At 41.0% G+C, this 12,982-nt stretch overlaps 1 protein-coding gene across 1 annotated transcript; it reads left to right on the top strand.

The window, feature by feature from the left end:
- Positions 1-8,608: 8,608 nt before the first annotated feature.
- Positions 8,609-12,752, top strand: LOC139578750 (estradiol 17-beta-dehydrogenase 1-like). Its single transcript, XM_071406735.1, has 6 exons — positions 8,609-8,803; positions 9,175-9,336; positions 9,534-9,713; positions 9,861-9,954; positions 10,058-10,241; positions 10,427-12,752. Exons 1-6 carry the CDS (start codon positions 8,707-8,709, stop codon positions 10,592-10,594), a joined length of 885 nt encoding a protein of 294 aa, XP_071262836.1. The 5' UTR covers positions 8,609-8,706; the 3' UTR covers positions 10,595-12,752.
- Positions 12,753-12,982: the final 230 nt, after the last annotated feature.

The following is a 12,982-nucleotide window of genomic DNA, read 5'->3' as shown; positions in this document are numbered from 1 at the left end:
CATTCTCATGTTTCTTATTCACATCATAGTTATTGTGTTTTTTATTTGTATTTTATTTTGTATTCAATGTTCTATTATTATCTATACTATTATTATTAGCACTGCATTGTTGGGAAAGTGCTCTCAAGGTAAGAGTTTCACAGTACTGTTTTTCACCTGTATCCTATGCCGGTGGTGAATAAAGTTTCAAACTTCCACCCAAAAGCTTTCAAGTTCAAAAGCATTTATGCACATTTTACATCAAGTGTCCCTGAGCACTGCTTTTCTTTTTACGTTGTCGAATAATCAGATAATTTTTTACTTGAATCTGGGCAACTTTTAGCGAAGTGCAGAACTGTAATCATGCCATTAAATCTGTGTACAATCTCTGTCATGCCCACAGACCTGGTGGCGTAGCAGGAAATTCAGGTCACTAGCAACCAACAGTTCTGAGTTCACATCCCAAGAAATGTATGGTCTCAAGTAACCAGCATTCAGCAGCATACTATCCTTTTACACCAATAACACCTTCATTCAGCTGTACAAATTCTGTAACTTGTTGTTTACCTTACTTTCACTGCAACCAGTGGCCTGTAGTGTACCGTTCAAGTACAGGAACTTTTTAACAGTGTAGCATTTAATGCCATAAAAGGAAAACATGGTAGAGAATGAAAGAACCGGATGAGTCTTCACAACCATCACAGCAGTAAAGAACCTTTTTTTATGTGTGTATGCTGGTCCAGCATGGTCAGATACCTTTATTTACGATACCAGAGACAAAAGGTAACCTGCATGCCCTCCTCTGTCTGTCAGTTTCAGTAAACATCACGAGAGGATAACGTCTCAACCGGATGAGACAAATCTGAGGTAATTTTCCTATTACAAAAATGAGCAAAAGTTAACGGAAAATTCCACCCCAAAACTATATTTTCGTATTTGTTTCATTAGTCCATTGTTGACGTTGTCCTAGCGCGTTTTGCTTGTCAGCAATCAAGTTTTCAAGATGTCATTTTTTAAATACAGAAATCATACCCATATGATGCAAAACACAGTGTTACGGCTCTCATCGAAGGGAGTGGACCAAAGCGCAGCGTGGAAAGTGCTCATGATTTTTATTTTCAAAAAACACTCAAACAAAATAACCAAAGTGAAAATGAAAGCGCACAGTTCTGTCAGGTACAGACACGAAAACAGAAAACAAGATCCCACAACCTAATGGTGGGAAAAAGGGCTGCCTATGTATGATCCCCAATCAGAGACAACGATAGACAGCTGCCTCTGATTGGGAACCACACCAAAAACAAAGAAACAGAAAACATAGAATGCCCACCCAAATCACACCCTAACCTAACCAAATAGAGAAATAAAAAGGCTCTCTAAGGTCAGGGCGTGACACACAGCATGATATGATGCAACATGCATCATACCGAGATGAATTCTTAATTCTAAAATCTTCATATTGATATAGGATGTATATGTTTATCTAAACTCATAAAGTAATGTCTGTACTGTACCATACTGTGCCTATTACCTTGTCATAATCAGAGGAAAATCAAGGTCATATTTTTTACAAACGTTTTAGAGATCGAATGACTAGCCTAGCAGTTAGAATGTTCGGCCAGTAACCGAAAGGTCGCTGGTTTGAATACTCAATGCGACAAGGTGAAAAATCTGTCGATGTACCCTTGAGTGAGGCACTTAACCCTAATTTGCTCCAGAGGTGCTGTACTACTATGGCTGACCCTGTAAAACAACACATTTCACTGCACGTTGCAATAAAACATATTTTTCATTCATTTTTTACTATCACACAGTTAGCTTCTGTTCAGTACCAAAAGAATTCAACGCTTTCTTGATTGTTGTTGTGCCTAAACTTATAGTCAGTGGTGCTACCAGCATCTTCATTGTTTAGGAAAGAGATTTAGTTGTGGATATAATCATCCTATCACGTGATCACACTGGAATCAAGCAGAGGCATTATCTCAAAGTAAAACCCTTACTAAACAAGCCCCTATCTCCTTCCTCTAACACTGCCCAGGTGACACAAAGCCACCTGCATGGCCACTATCAGCCAATCACAGACAAGATAAACAGCCACAATGTCACCCTCGTCTGAGCTGAGAAATGAGGAACATGCTGTTGATGACAGCAGAGCAGGTTTTGGTTTTACGCATGTAAGCAAGAGAGTGGGCTGTTGGTGAAGTTAGCAGGGAAGACTGTATGTTATAAGAGTGTTATAAAAGGCATATTGATAGGGGCGGCAGGTAGCCTAGTGGTTAGAGCGTTGGACTTGTAACCGAAAGGTTGCAAGATCGAATCCCCGAGCTGACAAGGAAAACATCTGTCGTTCTGCCCCTGAACAAGGCAGTTAACCCTAAGCCGTCATTGAAAATAAGAATTTGTTCTTAACTGACTTTCCTAGTTAAATAAATAAAAAATAACAGTGCAGCAGACCTTAAAGATGTAAAGGATTAGGATGAGAGATGATGCAATGAGAATTGATATAGCATGAGGACTTCATCACAGTTAGGCCATTTGACATTTCAAGAATGTTTGTTCAGTCTCACCTTAAGAAAACTCTCACTTTGAGAGATCAGACTCTCACTGCTATCTATAAAGGTTTGGTAACGTGATATTTCAGTTCAACCTCAGTCACCACAACACGTCTGCAGTTGTTTCACTTCTGCTCATCTTTCTCACACGGGACATCCTATTGAGCATGTGCTGTTGTCTTTAAATGTAGACTTTTCACTTTAGTCTACATATTCAATGCGTTTAGCTTCGTTTGATTAGCCAAACTATGTGGCTTAGCCTGCTCATAGACTGCTCATAGACCAATGACAGTGACTCTTTCCTCAGTGTGCCAGACAGACATTTATTGTTCATTTCCAAAACATCCTCCAAATTCACTCACATTTCTACTGAGAGAAACACCCATACACAGAGCCTAACACATCGGGAAACCGTTCGGTCTCTAAGCAGCCCATAGGGCCTCCTGAAGGAGGTGTGTATTTTGTGTTGTGTCTGGTTGTAGAGGTGGGCCGAGGAGGGGTATTTTCCAGACCTCCATACCCTCCTGAATTCGCTGTGGGCAGTGGGAGAGGACACGAACAGAAGCACCAGGCTGTAGCATCATCTGATTCTGACTATATGGAAAACAAATCCTTACAAATGACACAGTGCAATCTAATCTACAATCAGTCATCCACAAACATGGATCATAATCCTAAAAAAAATTCATTCTTGAAAATGGGGCAATCCAGTGAAAGAAAATAAATACTATATTGGAAACTGAGGCTTTATCACCACCTAGTGAGTATCTATGAAGTCTATGGTAGGACACACAGACATAATACACACAGACAGAGACAGACAATACTGAACTTAGGGCAAACCTAGTCTCGGCTCCCAGGCTTCTCTCATGAAGGTGAAGAGAAAGCCTGTGACAGTGTCGAGGGCAAATCCCACTGTGTGTTTGTTCAGTAATTGGGACACAAACACCACTATGCAAGCACTCCATGGGAGGTCTTTCTTAACACACTACACACTATGCATGACCTGATGCATCTATTAGGCCTACAAACCTTAGGACTCACTCTACACCACAAAGCATGCACATAACAGCATAGTAGCCTAATAATAGACCCTCTGTATCACTAGGGCCCTCTTGTTGCTGGCAGACAAACAGGGATGGGCAAAAATGACAAAATACCATAAAGATCAATGCATTAAAATAAACTACAAAATACTATTCTTTTGAAATGTATTTAAAATACACGTATTTTGTATTTTAAAATACAGAAAGACATTTGCAAGTAGCCGGCCCGAACAGTAACACCATTCTCAGTAACGGTTCCTTGCTATGACAGTGATATATGTTGTTTATCTACCACTGTCTATAAGTCACTCCGGACACTGGGTATTATTATTGGCCTTGTTTCAGGGTCATGTCTAGATGGGATACAGTTTAACCTAATTCTCCTAACCTGCTGTGTAAATTCTCCTAAACCTGATACGAAAAGTCAATTTTGATAAAAACTGTATCCCTTCTAGACAAAACCTTGTTTCAGGGCAGAGCTCATTAGAATAATACTCAGCATGCTTTGCAATTGTCAATTTTTACATACACATTTATATTTAATTAATTTAGCAGACGCTCTTATCTACAAACCATAGTGTCATCAAATTTCTGATACCAATGCAGGGTGAAAGGGGGCCACAAAATGGTGAACCACTATAAAAATGTTATAGAAAAGTAATTGGTATTTTGAAAATACCAATTACAGCTCTCGAAAATATCTTGTTACAAAATACATTGGAGTGTAGTTCAGCCCAGTGTAATATAAATGACAAAATTCTCAGAAGTAATTGAAATACATATTTCAAATACATGCAGCAGAAAAACTGCCCATCTCTGGAGACAAGGCCTGTACTGTACACTTTTCTGACAGGTGGAGATTAATGCACTTGGCATGCAGATCCAATCAGCAAATATCCGCGCTAAAAATGAATGCGTTTAATCGACGGCCACTTGGGGCTTTAGGGAGCGCTGCTGAGTGACAGAGTGGTCGAGCGTGGGCTTGTGAGGGCCCTGGAATTTGCGATGGCCGTGGGGGGGAAGAGATCTATATCGGAGGAAATCAAGGGCTGTCTGGATAGACGCCTTCTTGGCAGATTAAGAAACCCCATTTCTCTTTTACCCAGAGGAGTTGACTGGAGACGGCCATTGTGGATGAGGTCACCGTCATCACCATGCGAATATGTGCGTGATGGATTGAGCCCCTGGTTTATTTGCATTGAATAATAATAGTGCACTTATGTTAAATTATTACTCGGCCAGGCGCCACTGATCTGAATACCATATTTAATACTGACCTATATCACGTTTTCCCATGCGCTTCTGACTCCAAATGGAAATGTAGGACAAACTCAAATGTCAGGTGACCTGACGCAGGCACATAGTAAATTTAAATAATAGGCCTACGATTATTGTGAATACTCAAAATGATTAAACAACTCCCCTAAAAAACAACTTCTCACTTAGAAAACAGCCTATATGTGGCATTGATATGAGTCAGAAACATGTATTCTACTGTCAAAATTGACTACAATGTGTAAATAGGATCATAAAGTCAGTGTAGGATTATTTTATGATAAATATACAGGACATAGTGCAGCTCAGGCTGTAAGCCAGGTGCCAGGGTTCTGGTTGTAGAAGCACAGTTTCGACCGGTCCTACAGTCTTTTTTCGGTATTGCAGTTTAACTGACACCCGGCCCAGAAAGAGAATTTCCATAGACGACACATAGAGAAGTTCCTAATAAGACACTTTAGTCATCACATTTGTGCACTAAACATCCACAGAATTATTTAAATTGTCACTTTTCTCCATTACTTGCAGCCAAAGATGTTAACATTTTATATTCATCCAATGTCTGCAATGTTTTTGGATGACATGAAGACATCGTCACTGCTAGTGCTGTTCCCTGTGCTCACTAAGTGCTAGTGCGCATGGGAAGTTGGACCATGTAAACCGGACGCAACCTGTATATAGAAGGTCCATGAATCGGGGTATGGGAATGTGCGTACATCAAGTTGAAAACACCGGTCGGACATCTTGGGATGCAGTCTCCCAGTTCTTTATACCTCAGTAGCTGTAACAATGGTCACTTGATGATTAAATCTACAAAATAGTAATCAGTCTCCATCCTATTTGTATCCACATAGAGAGTCATCCATCCACCATTGAAAGAACCTTCTAACTATATCAGTCTCGTCCAAAACAGAGTTTTGTGAGATTTGTGTTCCAGACTGCACACAATGTACATGAAGGTTGGGTTTTTTCAAACCTACCCACATGCCACAGCTGGCAGCACACAAGTAATCATCAATTCGGAGTGCAACTGCATGTGACCCAATCGTCATGCCCGTGGTAAATTTGGGTTGACTTTGGATATCCCAATGGGGCTAGTTAGGGACCATCGGTAAATTACACAATGTACATGAGACAATATGTTAAAAAAAATCCAATAGCTCCAAATTTCAATGACTTAAAAACCTCAAACCAACTTTAAATTGTAGAAATTCATATACAAATATTGAACGCGTTTAATGAAAAGACTAAAAGGTGTGCAACATGAAAACATTGTCTCATTTACATTGTGTAATTTATTGACGTCCCGAACAAGCCCCGGAGATAGGCTATCCAAAGGGAAAACAATTTTGCCACAGGTCGCACACCAGCCGGCTGAAGCTAATTGGTGAAATAATTTGTCTAACTCTTCCCACCTGCGAACACACACAAGCGACACCCACATCAAACCACACCCCAAAACCAACTCAAGTTTGAATTCATTCATGGCATCTAACAAGTCTACTAGGCAAGTCAGTTAAGAACAAATTCTTATTTTACAATGACGGCCTACCCCGGCTAAACCCTCCCCTAACACAGACGATGCTGGGCCAATTGTGCGCCGCCCTATGGGACTCCCGATTACGTCCAGTTGTGATACAGCCCGGGATCAAACCAGGGTCTGTAGTGATGCCTCTAGCACTGAGCTGCAGTGCGCCACTCCGGAGCCATGCAGAAATTCTCCAATAAAAATAAACGTTCAACCACACCATGTTATTATTTGGAAGCCTATATGATTTGGAGTTCGGGCATATAATGTTTGTATGTGAAAACTATTTCTAAGATGCATACTTTCAATTTTTCCGAACCAACCCTAACCCTTTTCCTAAACTTAACCTAATTCTCCTAACCTGTGGCATAAGTTCTCAGAAGTCAAATGTCAAGGTTTCAGCACTGGCCTCTGCTATCTATTCCAGCAAGAGAATGCATAGGCCTATATATTAACATTTGTGCTATAACTTAGTTCCTCTGGCTAGAGGTCTGGACTTAAATGGCACAGTTCTTAGGATGGATTTGAAACAATGTTTCAGCCTACCCTACCATAGCACTAGACTTCAGCTTTCCAAAACAAAGAGCATCTACATGACACTCACTACGAACCCTATAACTATCCTACCAGGGGTTTACAGGCTTTAAATGACTGGCTATGTAGTCATTTCAGCCAATGCATTTCTGGTAATAGTGGGTGTCAGTTGGCCAGTATAGCCAACGAGAGACTAATTATACTCTAAATGTCTCTATTCTTCCTTTTATCCAAGATCCTTTTGTGTTCTTCACTGGCTGTTCTCAACATTATTGTTTTAGGTGGAGTGTTAGTGGTCCACTGTGTATTCTAGAAGAATGTGTGGTCAGTGTGGGTTTGAGTGTGACCAGATACTGACCAGAGGGCCCACTGGCTAGGGCTCCTGTGCTGCACACATTGATAATGACAGTGCTTCCATCTCCTGGATAAAGTAACTAACTGCTGTAGGGATCTTTATTGTTCCAGATCATTTTCCTCAGGTTTGGGAGTTTTTTTTCAAATGATGTGATAGTTTGGCTGACAATGAGGACAAAATCAAAGCTCCAGTCTCTATCAGTGGGTCATATTTATTTTATTTGTTTGTTTGGATCCCCATTAGCTTTTGCAGAAGCAGCGGCTACTCTTCCTAGGGTCCACAAACAAAACACAAAACATGACAAGTAACAAAACACTGATAGACTGATAGACAAGGACAGTCACACACATTTTAAATACAACCATATACACACCATACAACAAAAAAGGAATACAAACAATACAACAACAAAAAAACGTGTGTGTTAGAGTGTGTCTGTGTGTGTCTGTCTGTCCCCTCACAGTCCCTGCCGTTCCATGAGATGTTGTTTAATTTATTTTTTAAAGGTAATTTTGTTGTTTGCTTGAGTAATTGGAGATGGAAGGGAGTTCCATGCGATCATGGTGTGGTATAATACTGTGTGTTGCCGTGAATTCATTTTGGACTTGGGGACTGTGAAGAGACCCCTGGTGTTATGTCTTGTGGGGTATGTATGGGTGTCTGAGCTGAATGTTATTTGATTATGCAGACAATCAGGAATTTTCATCACAATAATATTTCTCATAAAAACTAGAAGAGAATCAGTTAATCTCTCGTCAACCCTCAACCAGGAAACACTGGCCTGCATGTTGTTGATGTTAGTTCTGTATGTGCAGTTAAGGGCAAGGCCTGCTGTTCTGTTGGGAGCCAGCTACAGCTTGACCATATTACCGGACAGTAAACAAGATAAGACAAGACCAGAGCCTGAACAACTAGTACAGTTGGTTTAGGTGTCAAAAACGCAGAACATCTGTTAAGAACAGACATACCCCTCCCCATCTTCACAACAGCTTTGTCAATATGATTTGATCGTGATAAGTGACCATCCAATGTTATACCTAGAAGTTTAGCTTCCTCAACTTGCTCAATGCTCCACAACTCCAGTTAAGGTTTAGGTCTTAGAGAATGTTTTGAACCAAATAGGGAGTGAAAGGGCTCGGGTGATGGGTTGATGGCCACAGACAGACCTCATGGGAACACCTGGCCTAGCAAAACTTCATCCTGGGCTGGGAAATGAGATCATGTTTACATTCTAGGGACCTTGTGATAGGGATGACAGTGAAAACATGACTTTGAGCATCAACAAACAACACAAACTGTATCTCTTCCCATACCATCTCATCTCACACCCCTCATCAAGCCCTACAGAGCTGCTCCGTGTATCTCCTCGTCTCCTTCCCTCAGACCTCATCTCTCTGTTAGCTACCAGACCCAGAAGACGTGTAGACCAGCAGCCCAATGGAGCAGACAGTGGTGCTGATCACAGGATGCTCCTCGGGGATAGGCCTCAGTCTGGCCGTCCGGCTGGCCTCGGATCCAGCGAAAATGTACAAAGGTAAGCAGTTACTGACTTGCAAGGGCATCACTGTACAGAAAGCGTTTATTTTATTCAGTGCCGTAAGATCATGCAATAAACAGTGTGGGTACAATACGTGATATGTTTGTTGCATAAGTGCTTTGAGCAGTAAGCTGTCTGAGTTTTATGCCAGTTTACTACACGGCATCCACATATTAGAAACAGGTTTTGGTTGGTTTATCTGCGTCACAATTTAATTACAGAAAATTCTAGTTTTGGAAACTATGGTGACAATATAATGTCAATGTCAAGCCCTGTATTTCATCTGTTTTGTTTCGTACATGTTTAATGGTAAATCTTTGATGGCGAAGTCTCTGATGTCCTTGACCACTGATATCAACTCTGTTTAGTCTATGCCACCATGAGGAATCTTGCCAAGAAGGAGCGTCTGCTGGACTGTGTGAAAGGCCTGCACAAGGACACCCTGGACATCCTCCAGATGGACATCACTGACCAGCGGTCCATTTTGGATGCCAGGGACAGGGTCAGGGAGAAGAGGGTGAACATTCTGGGTATGACCAGAGTCATGACTTACAGTAACAGTGTTATATCGTGTGTGTGTGTGTGTGTGTGTGTGGTTGTGTGTGCGAAACAGAAAAACAGATGTCCTTCATATTTTTACATCAACGACAATTTCTTTACATGTGTACAGCATACAGTATGTCATGTGCTCTGGCTTTCTGTTTATCTGTGGTATTCATGTTGACAGTGTGTAATGCTGGTGTGGGGTTGATGGGGCCGCTCGAGGCCCAGTCCCTGGCCACCATGAGGCAGATCCTGGAGGTCAACCTCCTGGGCACCATCAGCACCATCCAGGCCTTCCTACCAGGGATGAAGGCCCAGGGCCATGGACGCATCCTGGTCACTGGCAGCATCGGTGGGCTACAGGGTGAGAGAGAGAGAGCAGGGCTGGGGTGACAGGGGGGGGGAGTGGAATGAAATTGCCTTTAGACACTGCTCTGAGGTCAGATTTGGGGGTTTGTTTAGTATTTATTGCCATGATAATCACATATCTATGTGTATTATTGTATTGTAGGACTCCCCTTTAATGAGGTGTACTGTGCCAGTAAGTTTGCAGTAGAGGGCGCCTGTGAGAGTCTGGCCATTCTCCTGCAGCACTTCAACATCCAGTGAGTCCAGACAGAGGTCATCAGCTCATGTATCCCTTTGTTAGTGTTTCATTTTGGATGTGCACTGTGTTGGTACTGATTGACACAATCCACCATCATGCAGTGTGAGTCTTATTGAGTGCGGCCCTGTCAACATGGATTTCCTGGACAACCTGCAGAGGGCAGAGCCAGGGGACACTTCGCTGCAGCAGGTCGACGCCCACACACGCAGCCTCTATGACACGTACCTGCAACACTGTGGGATGGTGTTCCAGAACGCAGCTCAGGACACAGAGGATATTGTGAAGGTACAGGTACTGCTTACTTGACATCTATTAGTTATTTAGCTGATCTTATAAGGTGCTCCTCCCTGTCTCCAGAGCATACTGCATGTACATACGTATGTATATGATACTAGATATTTATAGATTTTCTATGGAAGTGTAAGTAGTACTGATGAGTAGATTTAATAGCTGGACCCCTCTCAATACAGGTATTTCTGGATGCCATCCAGTCATCGAACCCTGCATTCAGATACTACACCAACAATGCCCTCATTCCGCTCAGCAGCCCTAAGATCTCAGCACTGGACGGGTCCCAGTACATCAGAAATATGAGCAAGATCATCTTCTCAACCAATGGGAAAGGGGAACAAAAATAGCCATCGAACTATGGAATGTAATATAACCCTTTACTTTATACATACAGTACCAGTCAACATTTTTAGAACACCTACTCATTCAAGGGTTTTTCTTTATTTTTACTATTTTCTACATTGTATAATTATAGTGAAAACATCAAAACTATGAAATGACACATATGGAATCATGTAGAAACCAAAAAGGTGTTAAACAAATCAAAATATACTTTATACTTGAGATTCTTCAAAGTAGCCACCTTTTGCCTTGATGACAGCTTTGCACACTCTTGGCATTCTCTCAACCAGCTTCATGAGGAATGCTTTTCCAACAGTCATGAAGGAGTTGCGCTGAGCACTTTTTGGCTGCTTTTCCTTCACTCTGTTGTCCAACTCATCCCAAACCATCTCAATTGGGTTGAGGTCAGGTGATTGTGGAGGCCAGGTCATTTGATGCAGCACTCCATCACTCAACTTTGTCAAATAGTCCTTACACAGCCTGGAGGTGTGTTTTGGGTCATAGTTCTGTTGAAAAACAAATGATAGTCTCACTAAGCACAAACCAGATGGGATAGCGTATCGTTGCAGATTGCTGTTGTAGCCATGCTGGTTAAGTATGCCTTGAATTCTTAATTAATCACTGACAGTGTCACCAGCAAAGCACCCCCACACCATCACACCTCCTCCTCCATGCTTCACGGTGGGAACCACACATGCGGAGATCATCCGTTCACCTACTCTGTGTCTCACAAAGACACGGAGGTTAGAACCAAAAATCGCAAATTTGGACTCATCAGACCAAAAGACAGATTTCCACCAGTCTAATGTCCATTGCTCGTGGTTCTTGGCTCAAGCACATCTCTTCTTCTTATTGATGTCCTTTAGCAGTGGTTTCTTTGCAGCAATTTGACCATGAAGGCCTGATTCACCTCTGAACAGTTGATGTTGAGATGTGTCTGTTACTGGAACTCTGTGAAGCATTTATTTGGGCTGCAATTTCTGAGACTGGTAACTCTAATGAATTTATCCTCTGCAGCAGAGGTAACTCTGGATCTTCCTTTCCTGTGGCGGTCCTCATGAGAGCCAGTTTCATAATAGCGCTTGATGGTTTTTGCGACTGCACTTGAAGAAACTTTCAAAGTTTTAGAAATGTTCCGCATTGACTGACCTTCATGTCTTAAAGTAATGATGGATTGTCGTTTCTCTTTGCTTATTTGAGCTGTTCTTGCCATAATATGGACTTGGTCTTTTACCAAATAGGACTATCTTCTGTATACCACCCCTAACTTGTCACAACACAACTGATTGGCTCAAATACAATAAGAAGGAAAGAAATTCCACAAATTAACTTTTAACAAGGCACACCTGTCAATTGATGTCTATTCCAGGTGACTACCTCATTAAGCTGGTTGAGAGAATGCCAAGAGTGTGCAAAGCTGTCATCAAGGCAAAGGGTGGCTACTTTGAAGAATCTCAAATATAAAATATATTTAGATTTGTTTAACACTTTTTTTGTTACTACATGATTCCATATGTGTCATTTCATAGTTTGATCTCTTCACTATTATTCTGAGTTGGTGTGTCCAAACTTTGGACTGTACATAGGCTGTATATAGGCTATACACATGATTTGCATTGGAGCCACACACAAGGACATCATTTCAGCAAACAACATAGATAGCCAAAATCGTCTTCTTTACACACAGTGTTCAACCACCAACTTCGAGGTGGAGGTTTTGCTATCATGTCACAACTTTCTTATACATTTGAAGAGTTTATTTCCAAAACTCTATATCCACCAATCAGAAATGATAATGGGTACCTTCATGTGTGTGTAAGATATTGCTGTTCTTAGATTTTATTGTATGTGTATGAAAATGCGTATTTTTTTGCAAATCTCGATATATCCATTGTTTAGCATGGAATTAAATGATTGTATCCTGTATATTGGACTGTGATGTGTGGTTGTCTCACCGAGCCATCTTAAGACGAATGCACTTTTACTGTAAGTCGCCCTGGATAAGAGCATCTGCTAAATTATTAAAATGTAAAATATGTACATCTTATATTACTGTATTGAATGCTTTTTAAAATATATTTTTTATATATTGATGTCACAAATGTATCATTCATACAGTTCTTTATAAAAAATGTAGTTATTTTTACATTTGACTGTGTAAAACCTAGCAGTACTACTCATTTATCTGAGAGTGAGGTGAATGTGTCTCTCAGGGATTCTTGAAAGACGGGACAATCCCAACTCTTTCTTTTACAAATATTTTTCTTAATATTAACAACATTTGAAGTATAAATGTTTATTAACCAAAGTATCAGCTACCACACAACGTAAAGGAACAACCTCCTAACTAAAACCTTTTTCATAAAATGCACCTAACTGGATTTCTCTCAACT

Source organism: Salvelinus alpinus, chromosome 1 (assembly GCF_045679555.1).
Source record: "Salvelinus alpinus chromosome 1, SLU_Salpinus.1, whole genome shotgun sequence".
Taxonomy (NCBI): Eukaryota; Metazoa; Chordata; class Actinopteri; order Salmoniformes; family Salmonidae; genus Salvelinus; species Salvelinus alpinus.
Note: the sequence above shows the minus strand (reverse complement) of the source record. Positions and strands in the feature narration are given on the sequence as shown.

Excerpts from the sequence above, each read along its gene's own strand:
- LOC139578750 (XM_071406735.1), top strand. The coding sequence starts at position 8,707 with ATGGAGCAGACAGTGGTGCTGATCACAGGATGCTCCTCGGGGATAGGC. Across the intron at positions 9,714-9,860 it reads CAGCATCGGTGGGCTACAGG|GACTCCCCTTTAATGAGGTG; the intron begins GTGAGAGAGAGA and ends ATTGTATTGTAG. Across the intron at positions 9,955-10,057 it reads CTGCAGCACTTCAACATCCA|TGTGAGTCTTATTGAGTGCG; the intron begins GTGAGTCCAGAC and ends ACCATCATGCAG.